Source organism: Epinephelus lanceolatus, chromosome 2 (genome assembly GCF_041903045.1).
Source record: "Epinephelus lanceolatus isolate andai-2023 chromosome 2, ASM4190304v1, whole genome shotgun sequence".
Lineage (NCBI taxonomy): Eukaryota > Metazoa > Chordata > Actinopteri > Perciformes > Serranidae > Epinephelus > Epinephelus lanceolatus.
In genome coordinates this window covers 24,117,531-24,141,305 of record NC_135735.1, presented here as the reverse complement: position 1 = coordinate 24,141,305, position 23,775 = coordinate 24,117,531, and the positions used below count along the sequence as shown (strand labels likewise).

The window sequence follows — 23,775 nt, the reverse complement described above, 5'->3', positions numbered from 1 at the left end:
AGGGCTATCTGAAAGTACAAGAATCTGCATAAGTGTTTTCAAAGATATTGATTTATCAACTCTGAATAAGTGCAACGGTTTCAACACTCATTATCTGCAGGTTACAATGAGCATTCAGTCCGGGTCAAACGAGTCCGCAGTATTCACAGGTATTTATTGGTTTCACCTCTGATTAGCAGCTATGGAAATACAACACCCGGGTGGACGTGCTAATTTTAGCCACTTTGGCACTGCAATGCAATGACAGGCCAAAAGAAAATACTGTCTGTCTCTGTCCAAGCAGCGCTCAAACATCAATCAAAATGTAGTCTGCTCCGAGTTTGAGAAAGAGACTGAAAAAGTAGGAGATATACAAAACAAGTAACCACCGTAACATTTTCAGTGGCCTCCATGCTGCTGTCTGCTGTTTACTACACTGTTTTCTGGCCTGTCTGTGACGTTGAGCGTGACACACCAGAAATAAAAAAAAAATAGTAATACACACACTGAAAGGCATGTACTCCCGTGTTTAAAAAAGAACACACATATGTTAATTTGAGTGTAATAAAGGGTATTATTATCAATTTTTACTTCTGTCATTCTGCACCATTGTTCTGTCATACTCTATTTGTTTGTTGTTGTTTTTTTTTAAAGATTATTTTTTATTTATTACTTTTTGCCTTTAATGACAGGACAGAGTGTGAAATGGGGAGACAGAGAGAGAGTGGGGACTGACATGCAACAAAGGGCTGTGAGCCAGATTCAAACCCGCGGCCGCTGCAGCGAGGCAATGCCTCTGTACATGGGGACCGGCACTATCCACTACGCTACCAACGCCCCCTATTTGGGTTTTTTGTCAGTCAGTGTGTAGTGGACACATCTGGGGATGTTTCAGTCGCCAAGATGTAGCCGCAGAGGGAGCATTTGCTTGCTTTCACGCTGCTCTCCAGTGCGTGAATTTGCAAATTCTAGGATAGCGAAGGAATGGCCCGCCGCCCGCCTTGCTCTGCCTTGTCCTATCTCTGATTGGCTTACCCTGACATTCTCACCCTCGTACCCCTGCTGTCACCCTGAACGTCCCACCAAACCTAACCTGGATCCAAATCCGACTCGACTGCCATAATTCTCAGTTAGGTTTAGCCCTATCTTTTCCTAAAAGAAAATAAATGTAGTGCCTCCAGTGTCAAAATTTACCCATGGTATTGTATGTCGATATCTTTGAAGTTAGAAATTTCAGTATTGTGACAACACTAAAACACTTGTAATATCTACCATTTTTCTGTGTACTTAAAAAGTTACAGAAGAAATAAATCTATGATTTTAAGAGCAAAGAGGTGGGGCTGTTCCATCAGTGAGTAACTGGTTTACTTGGTTTTATTGGGTGTGTAAATGCACATTCACTTTGCTCTATTTTCATAACTGATACCAATACTGCAATAGACTAATTAGCACATAATAACAGCCTCTGCATGACTATAAGGTTATTTATGTTATTCAGTGGTTTTCCACTGAAAAACATTGACTTCCACTTAAGCTTTGTCACATCTGTGCGTTTGACCCCATAATGACTTACAAGGATTTATCATTAAAAAAAGGCTCTCATACATCCTTCAGTGAGCTGTTGATGTCAAATGTCAGTCCAACAGGCTGCTTGCTGTTACCAAAGGTGTCACATGAGAGATGTGGGATTGTTTTGCTTTTGTTTTACATCTTGGTTTTTCTGCCCCCATTGATTGTTTTCTTTTGAACTCCACATTTGGCAGCTTCTCGTTTGGATTCAGACTTTGTGGTGAGAGGCGTCCTGACCACAATGGACGAGTTCCTTCCTCTGTGTTGTGGAGTTTTGAACTGATATGCAGGGAAACTCCACTGGCTACTGTTAACACTACTCCCAGCCTGCTGATAAGGTGTTATAATATCAGAGCTTTGTGATTCCTGTGGCTATGCAAATTATGCTAAAGTTCACGTCAGGAAACATTTTAGCTGTAACATTTTAAGAGGAAATAAAAAGTGACATGAAATAGTCTGGTGGGGGCAAAAACACTGTAGAATATTAGGTCATCCCTTTCTCTGAAGCAGGTTAACCATTTCCTTAATCTGATGAGATTTAATGACAGCAATATCTTGGTCTTTAAAACTCATTAAGAGTTGAACTAAAATGAACTCAGTCTGGTTGTGTTGAACGTCATTGTTCTGAACTCACACTAGTCTGAATAGGATTAATATAAATATATCAACAGATGGAACCAGGGGTTGTAAAATGAATAGCGTCTAATTGTTTGCTGAAAGCTGGAAAATGGAGAGTCATTTTTGGATCAACTGTTAGCCACCATATGCACAGTTGCATCTGAGCTTCATATGCAGAAAGCATAAAGTTTCGACCCCTGACTGACTGAGTGATGATGACTATGGCACTGACACAAGTGAGCAGCACTGCTTTTATAGTTTTTGAGCTGAGGGAAAGAGAAAGTGATGAAAAGATGATTTAAAGATATTAAAGTTTATCATCGTCCTGCTGGAAACCCACTTGAGAACTACAATTTATTGTTCTCCATGGAAAACATTTCTACAAAATATGCCCATCAGAAAAGGAGGAGGAGGAGGAGGGGGAGGAGGCTGAAGAAACTGTAAGATGTGTGTGTGGTATTTAACTGTTTTGAAGCTCCTCTCTTGGCTGATATATTTTTCTTTTCTCCCAACTTTTTGACCTGGGCATGACCTTAAGGAAATGTCTGTCTGTGTACATATTTTTCTTGCCCTGCAGCTGTCTGTGGAAGCTGGAAAGCTTCCTGAATTTGATAATTGTGACATCATTGGTTTGCTAATCTCTGATACCCTTTTGCCATGCAAACGGCACCACAGCCTGTTCCTTTGCATATGATCCACACAGAACAACCAGTTTCCTGATGATGGTCACCCTAGAGACCCAAACTGGGTGTTCCTATGCCTCAACAATGATTGTAAAGGAAAAAGCTGCCCTGATATATAATTTTCATATGTTGTTTTAGTTTGTGAATTCAAATTGGGTCTGCCCTCAAACTAAACAGCAGAATGAGGGACTGAAGTGGTGATAACAATCAATCAGTACACTCCATTAGAAAAAGGGATTAGGCAATATGTCAGTATCTGTGGTGATTTTACTGGGATGTAGTCACATTTTCTGATTACATTACACTAGAGTCATTTGGATGTGATACATGATGACAAAATGCGGGGCACTAATTCAGTGTCAGTGGTTGTGAAGACATTGTTGATCTCTTAATGGCTGAAATAGTTTAAAGTCCCCTTTCGGACACATTTTGAAGTGTGAAGAAATACTAGCCTCAATAAATTTGTTTTAACATGTTTTGTAATACATAAATAGTAAAAAAAAAAAAAAAAAAAAAAATTGAAGAGGGGCTGGAAGCAGGTCGGCTCTCCCTCATTGAGAAACTCCTGATCTGGCCTCCACCCTGGCCACCACTTCTGCCTGCAACAGGTTGTACTTTCACTTCCTGCTTTCTCCAGTGCTGGCACAGCACTAAAGTGTGGGTATAGGTGTGGCTATGTGAGACTAGCGCTAGGCTGACTGATGGCTGGTGTTAGCGTCAAAGGAAACACTTACAGTTTTTCACGTCCAGTTAGGAATTGGTGCAACACTGAAGGTGCCACAGAAGGTTAAAGACAAACACAGACTGGAGCTGCTCTGGTGAGCCGAACAGTGTGTCGAACATCAGGCAGCTGATATTGAAGTAGTAATAAACATCACAATCCAATATGATGAAGTTGCAAAAACACCTGCTGTTTCCAGGAGATTGACAGGTACAAGAATGGCAAGGACAGAAAGAGGAAGTGAGAATGCGCCTTAACACAGGCGAGTGATGGGACCAGATTTTCATAGTTCATAAAAACGTAGCACAGCGAGGATGCAGACATTGCATCCTCACTTTCATTGACATGGAGTGTTTTTGTATTGCACTATGCTGATACAAACTCTCACTGTCTGTACTGACAAATCTACTCTGCACGGGAGGTTTCTGGTTTCTTTGCTGGTGTTGTGTCGAAGTCTTTTTCCCCAACGATACGTGTTTCCGTATTAGACAGCAATTGGCTTTTGTATTAGTGACATACCTAATCTGTATATTTGAGTCTAAGATTTTAGGCAGGTGCACAGACATAACCCCCCCCCCCCCTCAGTAGAGGAATGTGCACACACCTCTCTAATGGCAAACTCTGCACAGACACAAGTCAGTGTAGTCTAGGCCAGACATTTCAGGAAAATTTCAGAAAAGCACTTTTTGAGTGGAGGGGGGACTCTAATGTAAATTCTGTTTTGGGGGGGATTGTCCCTTTAAACTCAGGTCTTGAAATTGGTGTGGAGGAATGAGAAGATGCAATATCTGTGAACTTGTTTCCAGAACAGTGCACCTGTGTGCACAACAGGGCCAAAATCAGGTTAAATGCTGACGTGAATGTTGCGTCAGCTCCACTGGTGGCCTGTCCATACATGGTAAAATAAGCATTTGGCTGATTTAATCAACAGAAACAGCAGGAAGATAAATCAGGAAGATGGATGGAGCTTTTTTCTTCAGAGAGGAGAAACATCTGCTCTAATCAAGAAAAACTAACAACTTTTCCTCTCCACTTTTTGTTGAGACCATGCTAAATCACACAACTCAGTAATAACTTACTAGGTTCATTCAATCTTTCGAGGTAGCTGGAGTCAGATGTTTGTGTACGTGTGTGTGCTGACTTGCAGTAATGGCTCAAGTCCCGGTAGGGTTGCTGATACAGGGGAATGTTGAACTCAGGGTGTCTCTGCAAGAATGTTCAAAAACCTTTTCAAAGTAATTAAATCTCAAAACTCTTTTTACATTTTTGACACGTGAAATTTGCCTTTGTAGGGATGCACTTGTGTTGGTATCAACTAGTGACAGCTTGAAAAAATTAAGTTCGGATAAAGTAAAATCTAGGTCTGCGCCTTGAAAGTGGGAGATGCAGATCATCAGTTGGCTCCTCAGTCGACTGAGATGTTTTCAGTTGAGGTTTTTTTTTTTTTTTTTGATAGACAGTGTGCTGTGCAGTGTATTTCTGGGGAGGCTTAGCTGCTCTTTGATACAGACAGCTGTGGACGTGATGCAGTGGCACAGAGGAGGAGAAACTTTCCACTATATTGCTCTGACATAACATTATCCTCTCTCTTCTACTTGGAAGTGGTGAATTTACAGCTCACAGATGCTTTGTTTCTGGCTTTTGTTTGATATCTAGTGTCGGCAAAAAATGTTGTTGCACATGTCCAAGCCGTTGTTAGCGCTGTTAGCTTGTTTATCATATTACGTGAATGCAACTGTGACACTGAGCATCCAGCTGAGCCCTGTTCAAACTTTAATACTTTTAAACACATTATATATTTTAGAAAATACTTGTCAAAGCCATGAAAAGACCGGGAACTTGACAGTGCTGAATTGTGGAGTTAAAACAGTTTTTTACCATTTCTGTGTGTTCTGGATTTTTTGGGCAGGCCTAAAATCCCGACTCGATGACACACTGGAGCCATTCTTACCATAACCCCTCCCCTACTATATAAAAACAAACTAGAGTGCATACTATCAGTTTTGTTTCGTTCATCCCCTGCATGTGAGAAGCGAGTTGCTAATTCCACAAGCTCTCTGAGCTCTTTCAGTCTAATAAATACATGATTAAACATCTCTGTTAAATGCCACCATTACATAAACACAAGCAAAGTAGCCATAAGTGACGTATCTGTCAGTCTTTGAGCCCGTATGGCTACCTGGCCCATTGGTAGTTACTGCTCACTGTTGTGGGTGTGTGATCTAATGTTAGCTGCTGAATGAGAGGCTGTTGCTGCACGGCGGCTCGCTCTTTGGCTCGGCGTGTGTGTGCTTTGTGCTACTGTGTTAGCTGCTAATGAGAGTCTGTCGCTTCACGAAGGCTCGTTCTTCAGCTCAGCTCCTTCAGTGGAGATGCCTCCAGTGTTTCAGAGCAGAGAATACTGCTTGTTTTTTCACAATTTTGAAACCTAATTTTATGTACTTGGCAATTTTTTTAATCATTTCAATTTAGCTGGGTGGTTAATAACACAGTTTTCTGTGGTTTAATCAATTCATAACACATTTTTGCTTTCCCCGGACTTTAAATATAATCAGTCCAGTATTATTTTTACTGTCAATATTTGGCTGAATGTTGAATCGGCAGTTTTTGTTATTTTCAATTTAGACTCAAAATTACCAACATGAGCATGTCTGTGTTTTCATTGCACTACTGTGCCACCACAGAGTTGTCACTTTGTCAGAGACTTAGCCCTGCTGCACCATGTATGTTCCTTGTATCAGTAGTGTGGACACTGACCACAGTGTGCAAATGACAGCACGGGTCTCAGCTGGACTAAACTGATGTGGACACCAATTTTTAAAAAATCTAAATCAACTTATCAAAGCATGAGAAACAGGAGGTGTAACTGTTGTACATGACAGCCATAAAAAAGCTTGGTTCAATGCCTATTTTAAATTATATTTTTGTTCTAAATGTAAAACATGTTCAGCAAGGGTCCATGTCATTGGTTCGACATCCCATTGGTTCGACATCCCATTAGTCCGACTGTCTGCGGTGCTGAACAGCTCGCGGCGGGCGTACTGTGCGCCGCAACCGGCTTGAGGCGGAGCAGGCTCACTGCTTATGTGTTTGTCACTTTCTTTTTCATTTTAACCCACACCATGATCTTTTCCTGACCCTAACCAAGTGGTTTTTGTGCCTAAACCTAACCAGACTTTAACCACAGGGCATCATGATGATTTCGGAACGGACTTCAGAACAATGAGTTTAATATGGTCGGAACAATGGGATGTCGAACCAATGGGCTGTCGAACTAATGGGCAGTTCCCTTCAGCAAATACTTCCTGGGTTACCATAACAAACTTACATATAGATACATATACATATACATATTTCGGTTGTGTTTTATAAGCTGTCTCATGACCTAGAACTGGCCACAAACCTCAGTAAGAATTTGTGAGTATCATGGTATCAGTTTACAAGTTGTCCCGAGTCCCAACCACTGGTGAATTTTGTTTTCTTATTTTGGCAATAAGAAGGCATTTATGAATCCCACAACAGTTCACAAAAAACTATGTACACACTAATTAAGATAAAGTCTGTGCGTATGAATGTCTCATAAAAGAGGCCCAGTGTTTGTACTGGACTGTGCAAATCTCTAACGGCACTTAATAAAGGCAGGTTAGCGTATAGTTATTGTTCCTAATAAATTCGTCCCTGAAGCCATTTCAAGAGAAAACCATACATATGTATATATACTGTATGTATATCTTACTTCATCAGAAAGCTGAAAAACATTACAATTATATCGTCCAGCTTTAGCACACACAAGTTGTGCTGTATTGAGCTGGAAATAAGCCACGCTGTTAAACATGCACACGCATGCCATTGGCCTGGACAAGTTTCGTTCTTGTTGTTCAAATAGCTTCTGCCAAGAATAGAAAATAAATAAATTAATTTGATTTTGGATTTTGCAACCCACCTCCATCCGCCTTTGCTAGCGGATGTTCAAATTAGCATGTTCCCTTTCAGGCCTGGGTTCTATTATCCTCGCTGATGGGGTTCTTTATAGATATCAGGGGGGCAGTATTTGAAAGCACGGCTTGTTTTAATACAAGAGTGCAGCCTCGTGGAATGTGAGGAATTCTGTCATTTATTTTCATCTGTGGTCGAAAATTTGAACTTGGAGCTCTCCGAGCATGTGCTATCAATTAGAGGAGCTGTAAAGACCTGAAGACACGTAACGGTCAGACAGACTGGTGGTCCACTAGCACCAGTCTCCATGCAGTGTCTGGGCACGTTTTACTTGCCTCTACAGGTGAACAAAGGCAGACGTGTAACCATCCTGCAGCTCCCTTCTGTTTAAACAGTCAAACACATACGCTCCCTAACCGAGACCAATCTCCACTTAAGCCCAAGAGCCTCATCATGATTAATTTGTCTCCCTCTTTGACAGAGGTCTGGGTTTCAAGGAGTTGTTGACAGCAGGCTTGAGGCACTTGGCGCAGGGGGGCTGCAGCCGACTGCCGAGGATCTCGTGTCATTACGATGATGTGTAGCACTTCATTCCCCTGTTTTTTTGAAGCAGCTCACCTCCCTTGAGCGTAGTATCTCACCTCTTGGACAAACTATGACATACAGGCTTCAAAAGCTGTCTGCTTAGTAGTTTGCTGAGTCATGGTATTTGCCAGTGTTGTCACTGGATCTAACACCACCACTTTTTTTCCACTGAGAACTTGACAGTTGGCAGGATAGCACATGTCAATTAAATTTTAAGAAGTGATTTGAATTGTAAATGGCCATAAGGGACCTCCACAAACGGTAACGTAAGTGCTGGTAATGTTTGCAAGCCTTTACAAGCAGCAAGAGACGACGCTGTACAGCAGTGACTGTCAACTGGCGGCCCATGGGTCACATGCGGGCCAGCAAACCTTCCCATCTGGCGAGCAGAATAATAATCAATTCAGAAAATGTAAGGAGGAAGAAACTGCGTTCGGGTATTTAGGATATCTAGCATTTTTTGTCCTACATTGAAGCAATTCCAAAGACAACTGAGATGGTAATAATTTTATTAGGAATGACTAGTATCTTATAAAATAGATTTTTAGGTTCTTTTACTTGTTTTTAAAGCTTTTAATGGTTTGGGACCAGCCTACATTGCAGACTCCGTCTTTCGATAATCCTTTACAAACTCTCAGATTTTCAGCTGCTGGGTTTTTACATACATCTATACATTTAGTTAGGCTTTTAATTAATGTCATTCATATTCATTTTTTTTTTAAAATTCTCTTATTTCTAATATTTTTAGTGCTCTTTTTTCTTTTTACCTTCACTTGCATATTTCCTATACACATTTTTTTATTATATATTTTTTCTTTTATTTTCTTTTTTCGTTGTCTTTTTTTGCTTTTGTTTTGCATCTCCATTGCGAGGCACTTTGAGCTACTTTTTTGTGAAAGGTGCACTATAAATAAAGTTTATTATAAGTATTATTTATGTCCCTTCACCCAAGGGTCCTAAAGACCTCATAAATCTATCTGTCAGCTTACTATTAGCAAGTAGTAGACACGTGACAAAAAGTGACAAAGCAGCGTTCTGAGAAAGTTATTGATAGCCTCACCTACAGAAACATTGTGTGCAATGGTTCACCTTTCACCTTCTTTTCCCCTCTCCCTGTCACTGTCTCGCTCTCAAACACACACACACACACACACACACACACACACACACACGTCATGACACTCAGTCCCAGTCAACTTGGTGGAGTGGACAGATCCGTTCAAATATCTTCATGCAAAGATTGAGACAAACTCACACCTCTCATTTAACTGCTTATTTATATTATGTTAAACCATTATTAATTGAAATGGGCTAATTAGGACTTTACTCTCTTAAAGAGCCATGATATGTGTCTAATGACTGTAAAAGGGCCACTGGCCTCCCTGTCTTGGCGTGACTACTGCTCATGGTTTGTTAGCTTCCACTGCCAGCACTATGGGAATGGACATAGCTATTCGTGCTACTCTGTGCGGTCCCCCGCGTCCTCACACTCTGCTTCTATATAGAATATTCTTATAAGTCCTGTGGTGTCTCTGTCTGTTCTGTATCCTTTTTTGGTTGGAGATGTTTTTATAGTTTGAGCCAAAGTTGTAGGTTACACATGATGTTTAAAAGGCACATGCAAAAGCATACGGGGATGTTGGTTTTCATTTCTCTGACCAACGTAGCAATTTGACATGGTTGTAGTGCTAGCCAGCGCTGACGTCAGCTTGTGTTGTTTTAGGTTTTTACTTTTAGAATGAGAGTAAAATCCCAAATGCTGTATAGGCCGGCACTAACTGGTTTGCTTTTTGCAGATAAAATCCATTCAAATTCCATTTTTTTTTAAGTGTGTTGTTTGATGATTGAGGGTCTGAAATGCTGACCTTATCTGCAACATATGTGTCTCCTCAACAAAGGTAGTATTCTGCCAGAATGCTTTGAATTGGGAGTTTATGCTTTTATTGATTGCACAAACAAACCACATATATCTATTTATCCAAATTCCTATGAATTCAAGAAATGGGCCACATGTATTCAATTTCTGTCTCTTACTCTCTTGACAGGAGAGCACTTTCCCTTGGCTGACAAATAGAAAGTGTGTCCTAGCTGTCAAAGAGTGACTAAGAGTTTAAAATAACGTTGAGATGAAGTCATGGGGTCAGACAACTCTGTGTGACAAAGAGCATATTGTGAAACAGATCTTAAAATGCTGTTTTTGGCATGTTCCACCAGGGAAATGTTTCTTATATTAGATAAAACTTCCATTTATTAGCTTTTCGGATTGCTAAATATGAATGATGCAGTCATATATCAACTCCTAAATACATATTGTGTTGTGCTTGCACTTATGTTGACTTGAATTATTACATCCAATTTAGGTTTCAGGGTTTTGCAAGACCCAGCCATATGGGGTCCTGAGGGAAGTCTATGAGGGAGTTATTTCACTGTTAAAGCTTTCGATGGTCAACCTCGCAAATCTGTGTTCGCTACACCTGCCATAGATCAGTATCCAGCTGTCTCTGACAGCACTAACTACGTGCTGTAAGTGTGTACGCCTTTCTTTTTCATGACTGTATACATATGTATGACCAACACTGAAGATTTTGTATTAAGGCTATTGAGGTTGCCCCTTGTGCCTTTTGGTTTTAACTTGCACTCTTTCACCCCCCCAGTAATCACTTGTCAGAGCATTATCACTAAAAACATGAACAGCCTTCTCGCTCCTGTGAATTTCTCTGTATTAGTGGTTTAATTCCCATATCTCACACTTTGGACCACATTCCTCCTCAAACATCTTGAGTTAATCAGTCCCAAAACATTACCAAGAGTGTTTTTGTGATTTTTGTGTCCAAAACTGACTGAATTTGCACCAATTTTGAAAAATGCTATTCAGATTATTGGTGTTATTTTTTGTTAAACTGCAGTGATGTCTAAAGAATTACATTATTGCACAAAAACAAATGTATTTTTTATTTATTTAATAATAGGCTCATGCAAAAGTGATCCCTCTTAGTCACCACTTGTGACCCACTGTAAGTGTGTGGTAGTGTATTTATCTGCAGAGACTCTGCATGTATTTTCTGCCTGTTTGTGGGGTCGCTGCTGGCAATTTGGGTGCACTAACCATTATCGCTTTGTAGTGTCCCATTACTCACACAAAGCAAAAGAAGAGTCACAAACTTTCCAAACTCTGCATAAATGTTCCCATACAGAAGAACAGGCATTTATCAGCAGTTGCGGGAGGCTCTACAGAGTCACACACTTCTGCATTACCTGGCTGCAAGGTCGTTAATTAGTTGACTATATGACAGTTTCTGAGGGACTTCTGCACTGATGCTGATGACAGCAAGATCCGTTCCTATCCCATTGTTAAACGAAGGTATTTTTTAATGAGCTATGGTCTTGAAAAACTTAACTCAGCAGAGTCAGCTGAATATTAATAACTGTAGTAATAGCCTAGAGACGTTAGCGCACCCAGCAAGCCGGTTCAGCTCAAACCATGTTGTCTGAAAGGGCGTTAACTGGGAGAGCTTATGCAATACAATTGATGATTGATGACGTTCATATTGGACTGTTTTGGCGTCCCCTCTGGCACTAGTCCCCTACACACAGTGCGTGATGTACGTGCCTGTAGCGGTGGCGCTGCCTGTTGAAGGTGCTAGACTGTGAGCTACATGTATCCAAGAGGAAGCATCAAAAATCGTGGACACAGTTCGAAAAAACACAAATGTAGCAAGGCAAAATGCCAATCTGGTAGTACACCTTTAACTGTACTTCATGACAAAGGTAAAAACAAATATTGTTTACTGTTTCTTAACTCAATGTGTACATACTGACGACAGAACACCTAACAACAAGGGGGTACAACGAGTAACTTGTCTTAATGCAACTCCACTTAAGTTAACCTAGCAATAAAAAGTATAAACTAATGCTATCTGAGAGAAGCAGTGCCTGAGAAGAGAAGATGACTTTTTGGATAAAAAGTTCCTGTTTTGCATTAAATATTCCAAAAACAACAGCACCAATTGCTGGAAGGGTTTATTTTATCCAACCCAGTAAGTCATTCATTGATTGGCAGTAACTGCTCCCAAATTCACTGATGCATTCAGCTTCATTCTTGTAATCCATCTGACTGTTAATTTTGGTGTCACATTTGATTTGATTTTGCTCTGTCAGCATTTTCTGATCTCTCTCGTTTCATTTTAAGCTGTTACACGATTCCTTTTTACAACTACAATGGACCATGTTAGATTTCTCAGAACTTTTTCGCATCCTAATAGCGTTTATTTTGACTAAGCAGAGAGTTATCTTCTTCACCACAGAGGTGTGTGTTGGTCAGCTGGTTTACATGCTGGTCGCTGCTCCTCTCATTAATGTCAGTTTCTGGGTGATAGCGTATGTACATATTCACGATATACTTCATGTTTGCCTTGCAAATGTAGTTAAATAGACATTAAATTAAAACAAGCCTGCAACCGCTGTCTCTTGTAAAGATGAATTAGTACAAGTTAACTTGAGCTTGTCTGCACTGTAGACTGTCCGGGTGCTATGCTGACTTCGCAGTTGAGTTCCGCCTCTTTTGTTCCGTCAACATCATGTTCTGAACACTTATTTACATAATCAGTTATTACCATTTGTGAATTGATGCCAAATCGTCCACGTCCGCATCCCAATGCATCGAAGAATCGATTCCTTTCCACCCCCCTACCTTATTTTGCTCTGTCAGCATATTCAGGTCGTTCTTGTTTCATTTTAAGCTTTAACACAATTCCTCTTTACAACTAAAATGGAACAACAACGTTTTTTCAGAACTTTCTTGCTTCCTAATAGCTTTTATTTTTCACTTTCGAATCACTTAACCACATTTTTTATTCACTGTATTTACATTTAGTGTGGGAGCATGAAAATCTGTCCAGACCATAGTGTGCTTTGTTTTTCCCTAACATGTCTTTGTCCATCACTATAAATCAGGATTCATGTGAAAGAAAACCTAAATATAAGTCAGGAATGGAGCATTATTAATGGTAGAGTACATCAGTCTGATCATGTAAGAGCTTGTTTTATGTGTTTGTTGGTTATAGTTAACATGACATTATAAATGGAGGCATAGGCATTGCTGTTATCAGCCAATGTATAGTCATTAGACCATGTATTGTTTACCGATCATTCATATTATCATTCTAAAATTTCTGTAATTTGAATTAATTATTCTGACCATCCTGCATACTTTTGCATATGTTTACTATCCACTGGCATTGGTAAATATCAGTATTAAGCTCTACATACTGTGATGCTGTCCTCTGCACTGACTGATGGATCTTCATATGTCTTTCTCTGCAGGTTCAGGGGAGGGATGTGGAAAGATCATTCAGCGATACCCCAAGACGGACTGGGAGGGAACGGCGTTTCCTCAGGGGGTGGAGATGGTAGGTGAAAACAACCTCCTATAAACTGAAAAAACCTGGGTATTTAAAATGCACTATCCAGAGTGAAACACAAACATGCACATAGTTTTAAAAAAGATGCCTGCAGCTGCTGAGATTGTGTTATGGTAGTCAATGATTCAACCTCTAGTTTCAGCCTTTTGTCAATAGAGAAACACAAATATGAATATTTCCTTACTTCCTGTTTAGAAAAGTTTACGATTGGAGCACCTTGCTAGCCGAGTGGTTACATCACATGTCACATTACCACAACGCCACGGGTTCAATTCCAGCTTTTGTTGCACATCATACCCCTCTCTCTCTCTCCCTGTTCCCTGTCTCCTCTGCCATCTGGCAAATCAAAAAGTTAATGATCAAACGATGATTAAGTAATCACTTGCTGTGGTTACATGGACCCTTTTCAATCTGATTAAAATCATTCTTAGTAGAGAGTTTAACTTAGCTGTTTACATGGACACCAAATAAAGTGATCTGATAAGATGTGCGTTTACATGCACCAATGCATTTCATCAGATTATAACTTTTCTCGTATGTGCAACGTGATTTTGTTTTGTTTGTTTTTCCAACCTTACTGAGAAATCTAATTCCTTCAATTCATAAAGTATAGAACAAGAAGAAGTGGTTCAACCTGTTAATACAATTTAGCAGTATGTAGCACAAGTGTTACCCAGGTTATTGTTTCGTAGTTACAGATTGCGGATTTTTCTTAAAGGGATAGTATACCCAAAAATGAAAATTCAGCCATTATCTACTCATCCATATGCCGAGGGAGGCTCAGGTGAAGTTTTAGAGTCCTCACAACACTTGCGGAGATCCAAGGGGAGAGGGGGTAGCAACACCACTCCACCTAATGGAGGCTTACGGCGCCCCAGATTCAGATTCCTCGGCATATGTGTGAGTAGATAATAGCTGAATTTTCATTTTTGGGTGCACTATCCCTTTAAACACCTCACATGCAGATTATCAGTAGGCGTTACAATTTACAGATGTTCCTTAAACGTCTCATGTATAGGCTACAGCTTCCGATAACGAGTCTATTTTTATGTCCGTGGCAACTCAGCCTGTAACAACAACATTACATAAGGCTACTTTTTCAAAATCAAAAAATATATTTATATATCAGAGACTCACATCAGAACGTAGCACTAACAGAGCGTTAAACGTTTTTTTAATTACTGTACGATTCTCTGTGCAAATCAGCAGAGGGAGGCGTGTAGAAATGGCTGTGGTGGCATGTTGTGTGTGGCACATGCACCACCTACGTCACCTAATGTTACACCGAAGTGAGGCAGACGTACTGAAAGAATTCCAACCAGAGAGAAACGATCAGATAAAGCATTTACATGATTATCAGGTAATACAATTTTCCTATTGAATGGATTATCATGAGATTAACACCATCCCTCTCCACTTGATTGAGAGGGGTGATGATCTGATCAGGGCAGGCCAGTCTCTTCCAACTGAAGTGGTTCCATGAGGCTTTTTTATTCTGATTGGGCTATTATTCTGATATAAGCAGAATATTATGGTCCATGTAAATGCACCTACTGCAAAGAAAGTTGTCTTTTTTGCTTAAACAAAAGCTACCTCTTGATTTGATGACTGGTAGATATCAGTTCTGAAACTCCAAGTATAATTGACAGGCTGGAGTCTGAATGGTTGCATCTTTACTGTGACTGTGGCCTTTGCTGTCTGCCGTGTAGACCAAATGACAATTTCATAGTTCATAACAGGAGAGCAGAAGGCATCTCTGGAACAAGTTAATGTGTCATATGTGCAGGTTGTACAGTGTTTTTCTAGTTAGTGAGTGAGTGTCCTTGTCGTTGCGCCCCTTAGCCATCACCAGCTTCCTGATGTGATAGTTAAGAATGTTATCTGTGTAAAAAAGGAAATATTTGTCTCGTAAGTGTCACAAAATGACAGATTGCACCCCGGGGAATTTTCATGTTTTGAAAACATATTTGCCCTTTGGAGCTTGTGCAGCAGATATTGGCATTTCCTGTTTCAGATAAATTCATAATGACTGTTTACTCAAACGTTTGTTTTAAACACTTTACACGTTCCCTAATTGGGAAACCTCCTTCCACAGATTCCTTTTTTACATAATGTCCGGCCTACTATCTGCTTCCCACTGCTGTCTGCGTCCATCTTCCTCTTCAGGAACATTAAGGGAATAGTTGACGTTTGTTGCCTCCCTGCATGGAGGGCGACCCCACGGGGTCTGTGACAGGGGGTCTGTTATCCTTATATGGACAATGCAATGGATGGACAAATATTTGCTTATCGGGACTGGGAAATACTGTCACTCTCCAGGGCAACATTAGCAGTGAACAGTATCATACTGCACAGGACATTAGTGCCTGTGTTATATCTGTTTTTGTTCATTTATATTGGCTACTGCAGATAAGCTTTTAATGACTAAGCAGAATGGATCTGGCAGATGACAAGATGGGAGAACAGAAAAATGACTCCAGATCCAGGCACAGTACTAGATTTTTTGAAAGTATAATCCAGCACATACTTCTGTGATAGTACATTTTTTCTGCCATCTTCAATTCAGCACTAAAACTTACAAGTATGTTGGGAAGATTCAGAGGACTCATAGATTGTAAATGCTGTGCAAAAGTACAAGTTGCATGCTTTCTACTTTGCAGATGAAGGTATGTTCTGTGTTTGGTGCATACATATAGGTATTTATAATTTAAAAGCAAAGTGATGCAGAGCAGAGCAGCAGCAGGTGTAGAGGCCAGCATGTTGCATAATATGGGTCAGATATCTAAGCCAAGATAAATGGAGATGGCTTATATAAACAACATTCCTCAACATCTCCTGTTTAGATGAGGTCATTTTTTTCGCTATGACAGGATCCTTTTGTAGAAAGGCAAATATAATCTACATTTGTACGCAGTATTTGCAGATATAGCAGTTGAACTTGTGTTAGAAACGTGATGAATGAATAAAGTTTTTGTTTGCCTTTTAATGCTGATAAATTATGGTCGAGAGTTATTATAGCTATAGATTAAATCTCTGTACAGACATGGTCAAAGAGATCATTCTTCCACCATGACCTTCGTTTATGTAATGGCATTTATAAGGCAATTGAGGACATGTGAGGCTGTTATTCCAGCACAAACAGACATATTGTGAGTGGGTGGTTTGAATGGCAAGCAGCCGTCTTCCTGTGTAACTTACTGAGTCTGTTGGTGGCCACCAAGAGTTTCTTGTTGTGAGTTATTGCTTAGAGACGAGCAGTGGTGTATCATACGGAAAAGCACTGTGCTCCTCAAAGCCAACAAATGGTAATTGTGACTGGTCAAACTATGAAAAATTAAAACTGAAAGAACGTCCTGTCCAGACAAAGTGTCTTTGGAGGCTGAATTGTTGTTGACATGAGTCGGAAACCCTAGCACTGGTTTTTAACCGTACAGTGACTCTGAGGGATGAGCCAGGATGGCGCTACCCTCTCAGCATCATCCCTCAAATATCCTGTTGTGGTTTCATAGAGTTTAAATATAGAAACACTGCCACAAGTTTAGCTAAATCTATTAGCTTAGTGTTTCCAGATGTCATTGAAGACCTGCATACCATTTTTTTTGTGCCTGTGTGGGTGTGTGTGAATTTTTTGTATTCCATCTCGCTGAAGTGATCCCCCCAATGCTTCTTCATTATGTGTCAGCCTAGACTGAAATTGAGACATACTGCAATCCCTAGAGTGCATAGAAAGCACAAGGCATGATGTTTCTCATTGAAGGCAGTAAACCCGCACTGAAACAAGAGGATGCATTCAATGCAAGGCCTTTTTTTCTAAGTCTTTCTTGGCAAACACCCTGCATATTTGCTGTAACTGTTCTTCTGAGATACAACTATATGTACTTTACAAGTGTAGTGTAGAATATTGGATAACATGCTGAAAAAGATTCATATGTTTACGTCCTCAGTTTTCTATGAAAACGCTCCCAGAGGACTAAGCGAGGACAGAAGAGAGCGGGTTGTTCCAGAAATTTGGTTTCCTACTATGTGTGTGTGACAAACGTTGGTCAGGAGCCAAATGACTGAAATTCCAGCTTTGAAGCTTTAATGAAGATACACCATAGTGTTTAACAGACCCACTAAGCAATTTGCATTTTGGCTCTGTTTTGGCCTGGTATGTAAACCATTATTATTTGCAGATTTTCTCGACTCCGTGAAAAAGAAAATGACTCATTTACAAACACCAAGGAACACATCTGTAGAAAACAGTGGATGAAGCTGAGCACGAAAAGCATTTTGTGGTCACATCAGGCCCCCAGCAAACTAAATAACCACAGATGAGGAATGCACAGAGGAAAAAGCGTTTACAACTTGTCCTAGGAAAAATGTGTTTCTAATCTTTTCAGGCAAGTGATGATGATGGAAACCAGCTCAAATCCTCATCTGTTATGGATGAGCCATGTCTGTAGATGGAGGTCAGTAAGTTGTGCACCTAGTACATTTCCATCACCTCTGCCTCCAGTGTGAAGACGCAGTCCTCGTGATATACTGTAAAGGGATGGAGGGACTTAACATAGTAGTCACATAGGAGGTTTTTAACATGTAAACTCAACAAATTTCATTACCACCTAATCAGAAGTAGAAAAATATTGGTATGAGCGCATTTTTTGTCAGAACAATGGTTGAAGAACAGTAATTACTCCACGATCCTGACTCGAATTGTTCTCATTTCTCTTTTAACTCTGAAGACCTACAGTGATGAACAGGATGTGGGTCACATGACAGACAAAAGTAGCTGAGCTGCAGTTTTCTAAAATGACTAACACAACAATAAGATTGACTTAAACTTGAATCTAATGATTACAGGGATGACAAATAACGGCTGTTTGTAATTTATTATTAATTTTAGCTCGTTCAATATTCAAAAGGAATATGGTGTTCTCCCTTGCTCTGGTGATTACTGCGTTGTCTTCTTGAGATGGGCCCCCAGACACCAACACCAGGGCAGTGATTGCAGTGGTGCTAATCATAATAATAATTGTGATGTAACTACCAGATGAATTGTAGGCTGCTAGATGGGCAAAGTGGGCAAAGAAGTACCTTTTTCAGCAACCAAGTTTGTCGCAGTAGTCATAAAGAATTGCTGTTGTCACCGATCAATATCACAACTTACTGTTTTGTTTTTTGTTGTTGTTGTTGTTGTTTTTGTTTTTGTTTTGTTTTTTTCAATTCACTGGTGTTTAAAGATCGGGGGTTTGGGCAGCAGGGTCACAAAGTGACAAAGCAGAGTTCGGAGTAAGTTGTTAATAACTTACATTACATGCAATAGTCCACCTTCCACCTTCTCTTCCCCTCTCTCTCAAACACACTCACTCACACACACGCATCCACCACGGTGCTCCGTCCCTGGTGTCAGTCCTAAGTCCTGAAAATTGTGCTACTGTTACGCATAATGTTGGCAGCAATACCAAGTTTGAGCCTCTAGCATGGCAGCCAAACTGCAAAAAGCCTACAAAAGCTTTCACTTAGTTCTGGATCAAGTGACCCTAGTCAGGCTCATTACACTCTGTTTGATTAAAAAAAAAAAAGTTACTTTTTTTTTAAATTGGACAGTTGCAGCCTGTGTTTTCTTATTTAGATTTACCACCACATAGTTTGAAGCAAAGAAATAAAATACGCCACATAAATGCCAAAGGAATGCCTGCAATTACTTTGGTGTTCACTGTTTAATTGCTGAGCTTGCTTATTTAGTTACAAGCACCATTTGGAGTTTGTGAAAGTAGATTTGCAAATTGTAGACTCTTCCTCCGTTATTTCTTTCTCCCTTGTGTGCTCTTGTTTCTTTCAGGTACCATTGTCTTTCGTGCTTAATGGGCTGTATAATTTGCAGGTATAAAATCCACTTTGTAAGACAACCAGATGGACATAAAACTTTTTAAATCCAACCCAAGTATTGATGAGTGTTTAGAGTAACAAACATCAAATCTTGTTCAAGCCTGCTTTTTTGGGACACATTTGCCAGCAAGTCATAAATTTTATTTCCAGCTTCACCTTAATGAAACCTTCATGCTTTGTATTTTAACACAGTGAAAGCAATAGGCCTCCAATTTATGGCAGGAAGGTTTTGGTTTAATGCTGTTTGTTGCATGTAATAACGGAGGTACATAAAACAAATTGAGTAAGTGTTTCAAAGCAGATCCTTTTCAAACTGGTTTTATCCTGTCAGAAACTTTGTAAAACACAAATTAAAGGCCCAGATGTTGACATGGTGCAATATTAAAGTTGGCTTTAATTATTTGATACTTCTTAACATTTGTTTTTATGTTTTACTATGTGTGAAGACTTATGTAACATAATTAATTCATTACCTCATTACTGGTCGTATAATTAAGAATAAAAAGTGAACTTGTGTGTTAGTTGCCTCACACACCTCATTCATCACCTCATTACTGGTCATAAAATAAAAAAAACAAAAAAATAGTCAACTTGTGTGTTAGTTACTCTTGATTCTTCGCCTCAAAATTATTATGAAGCTTATTTTTGCCTTGTGCCCAGCTGTTTAAAATATGGGATATGTTTATCAAATATGAAAATAAATGTGAGCAAAGTTATATTTCAAGATTCATGTGCAAAGCCTTGGCTACAATGTCTACATTTCAATTCAAAATCAAAGAAAATATTTTCTAGAATGAAGCGTAGCCCCTATAAACAGCCTTGCACTGAACACATAACTAGACAGCTAATGCAATCAGTCAATCATTTATTTGTCACATGAAGTCATACAGGACAGTGAAGTATGATCCTGTCAGCTCATTCAACTTGTGCATTTAAATGTAGTCCTTTCTTTGCCTCTTTTTACATTGTTGGCTGTCTGTGTGTCTGGGTGCTCCTGGCAATGCATGGTTTCTGGTTGTGAAATGATTTAACTTCATTTTGGGGACAGTTGCTTCCCTTGTTTTACAAATTAAATCTACTACAGACTCTGTGAATTCATTGATGTCATTGGTGACGTCAACGGTGGTGTCCTGGAACATGCTCCAGGCTCTGATTAGCTTCATATCTTGTGCAACTGGGGGCATGTTTTGTAGTTTCTATGTATATCTTGACCTCAATAAGATGGCCGCATGGTTGCTCCACCCAAACGCAGGCAATGGTTCCGCTCTGCAGCAGCCTCTGAACGGCATACAGTAGTGATCCTGAGCATGAACAGGACAGCACTTCACATTCCCACTGTCACACCAGTCTTTTTTCTCCATAAAGCACATGTCTTCTTCCTGTCTCTTGCCAGAGTCTTCAGCTCTGCCAGATTGGCATATAAAAATAGTGTCACCTGGTTGAATGTTATTCGGTTATCCAGGATTTAGCACAGTTTTGGTGAAACAAAGGATACAATTCCTGATATCCTGTTGGAGACTGATGCAGGCACAAAGGTCATCTAGTTTATTATCCAGCACCAGCACAATGGCTAGCAGAATGCTAGTTCAGCTGTGCCCATCTTCTCCATCTTTTCCTTAATGTTTACTGACGTTTACATGTGAGAACCACAACCTAGCCAGCTAGCAGAAGTCAGCAGGAGGAGAGTTTGAAGACTGGCGAGTTGATTTCCACATCTCGATGAGTAACTTGCAGCCACATGCCACCACCGCCCAGTGCCAACCACAATACACACCACCAACACTTGCACAACAGACAAAAGAGTTGACTCCTGTGATTTAGCACACATTTGCCTGAGCTTACAGAGAGATGAGTGGAAACATCAGCACCTATTAGTTTGCTTGTAAAAAATCATTCCAAGGTCTGCGAAACAGCATAAATAATAAATAACCACACACCGACAGTGACGACATTGAAATGGATAGCTGTTTATGTTTATGCTTGGCTCGGCCTTTAGTCTGTATGTATATATATATACGTGTGTGTTGGGTGAAGAGAGATGTCTTGACACCGGTGCTTGAGAGTTCAAACACATTCCAAAGCACCACAAAGTTCAGTGTTGAACATGAGGGTCAGTCCAGTACATGTAGCCTGCAGACATGGTGCTGTCAGAGGACTCTTACCTGCTGTCTCCGCTATGGTCTAGTTCCCCAGCAGGTAAACAAAATGTGTGTCAGATAACATTGCCTTGTAACAGTCATTACGTTTTGGAACACTTGGTATGAGACTCTGCAGCACAATCAGCCTCAATCAGCTCTGTTATTGTGTTAAAGACAGAGGCACAGTTTACAGTATCCATACAGGAAGTTAAAAATGGGAAACTGCTTTGATGCAACAGGGCACTTTGAGCAGAGCTAAGGGCCATGGATTTTATGTTGAAGGTCAAAGATGAAGAACAATAATATTTGTGGCTCCAGCTCTCCATTAGGAGGATTTGCTGCCTTTTTTTGCAGTTTCATATCATTTTAAATGCAGCACTTCGGGTTTTTTTAGCCGTCGGACAGAAAAAAACAAGCAGTTTGAACATCATGTTGGGCTTTCAGAACTTTTGATGGCCATTTCATAAGCTAAATGATTTATTGATTAATAGAAAAAACAATCATGAATGAAAGTAATCCTGCTCTGATTTAATTATGGGTTTAATTGTGTTGAGTTAAATGTTTTCAAAGCTTGAATTTGTTATTAGTGCATGCAGTTAATAGTATTATTAGTGGTTTGATTACATTTCCATTTGACTACCAAGTACTGAATGAATATATGGAAGTGGTTCTGCAGATCAGACATTTTTGAAAGCCGCCACATTCAGCAGTTTGAGATTGACCTCTCTCAACACACCTTTCCATTCGTCGCATGTTGTCTCTCACTGATGTATGTCTTTGTTTTCAAGCCTGAAGGCGACTTGACCTCACCTTTAAAGGCTTGTAGCATTTACCATCAGGTGCCTGACAGTGACAACAGTGGAGGACTCAGCCTAATACTCAGACTGCTCTACTTCTAGTCTCACATGTTGTTGCAGTGGGCGAGATGATGCAGCTCTGAACAATAGTAATCCTGTACTGGTCCAGTCCAACACACAGTATGCGGTGTGGGTTTTTTGTTCCACTCAGTCAGCTAGTCAAGCAGAGTTGTTTCTCTGACCGCATACCATGTCGGTCACTTGCTTTTTTGAACCACTGCTTCCTCAGATATATACTGGTAGCTGTAATTGTTACGGAGAGAAAGATTTTTATACAAGTGGTCACCACAGTGGCCAGAAACTAAAGCCAGTGCACAAGTGTCTTTAGATGCAGCTCCACCCATGGCCACTTCTATACATTCTTTAGTCTTCCTTATGATCAAGAGCCATTCAAAATATTTCTTAAATTGAAAAGTTAATTTGTTTTTAAAACAACATCATCATCTCTCTAGCTAATTTAATTGGCAGTGTGTGTCTTGGTGGTCTGTAAAAGTGAAGGTAGATGTTTTTAATGTGTTTTCTTAATAGACAAAAGAGTCAGTCTATCACACTAAAGACGTAATAGTTTCTGCTCTCTTGTTCTTCCACAGCTCCACCGAGACTTCTCTGTTTGCCCATATTTGGGTTGTCTGGCCTCAGTAACTGCCAAGATGGTGGTCAGCGGTAAACCCAAATCCAGTCCTCAAAACAATCTTCCAAAAAGAGGGTGACAACACAAGCGCTACATCTGTGCTTCTCTACAATCTAGAATTTTAAGGAGGAGAATATCGTTGTTCTGGGGTCTTAGTACTGTCAAACATGTATTGATGGTGTTAAAAAAAAGCCACTCTTTTCATAAATATGACCGCTGTGGAGCCAGTCAGTTCGCTGTGAGCTACACCTGAATGCTTTTCTAAGTAGATTTATTGCATAGAGTGCTGAAGTAGTGAGTCCTAAATCCTGGAAAGGAGTTAGCATGTTAGCACTTCTGGTTCCCTTGTCTCAAAGTCATTGTTTTTTTGATTGGATTTTTGTTTGGATGCCTGAAATAAGGCCTGTGGTTAACACAAGCTTAGGAGGTTTTCAAGTTGTGCTCTACAACATAAAATACCCCAGTAAATGACTCACTCATAATTAAAAAAGGCAGTTGCTAAAAAGTGACCAAATGAGACTACAGAGGTTGTCTGGACACTAAACACCGAACATTACCTTTACAGCCTTATTATGGTGGCAATGCGACCTTGGTGTAGTTCGTTTATAGCCTGAGGTTAGCTTTTTACTTTTGGCGGTTGCATATATGCTTCAGAAATGTTTAAAATGGTGTTCAATTGTGAAAATTATCTTGCTGAACAAAAAGTATCTGAACTTTTTATGTCTCAGAGCCTATTTTCCACAATAATCCAAAATTTACTTGAAAAA

General features: G+C 40.0%; 1 protein-coding gene across 2 annotated transcripts in view; it reads left to right on the top strand.

Moving 5' to 3' along the window:
- Positions 1–23,775, top strand: part of sbf2 (SET binding factor 2) — a 126,964-nt gene that overhangs the window by 5,521 nt on the left and 97,668 nt on the right. For both annotated transcript variants that reach the window (XM_033619623.2, XM_033619617.2), the window contains exon 2: positions 13,414–13,499. In XM_033619623.2, coding sequence (XP_033475514.1) covers positions 13,414–13,499 — 86 coding nt within the window. The remainder of the gene's footprint in view (positions 1–13,413; positions 13,500–23,775) is intronic.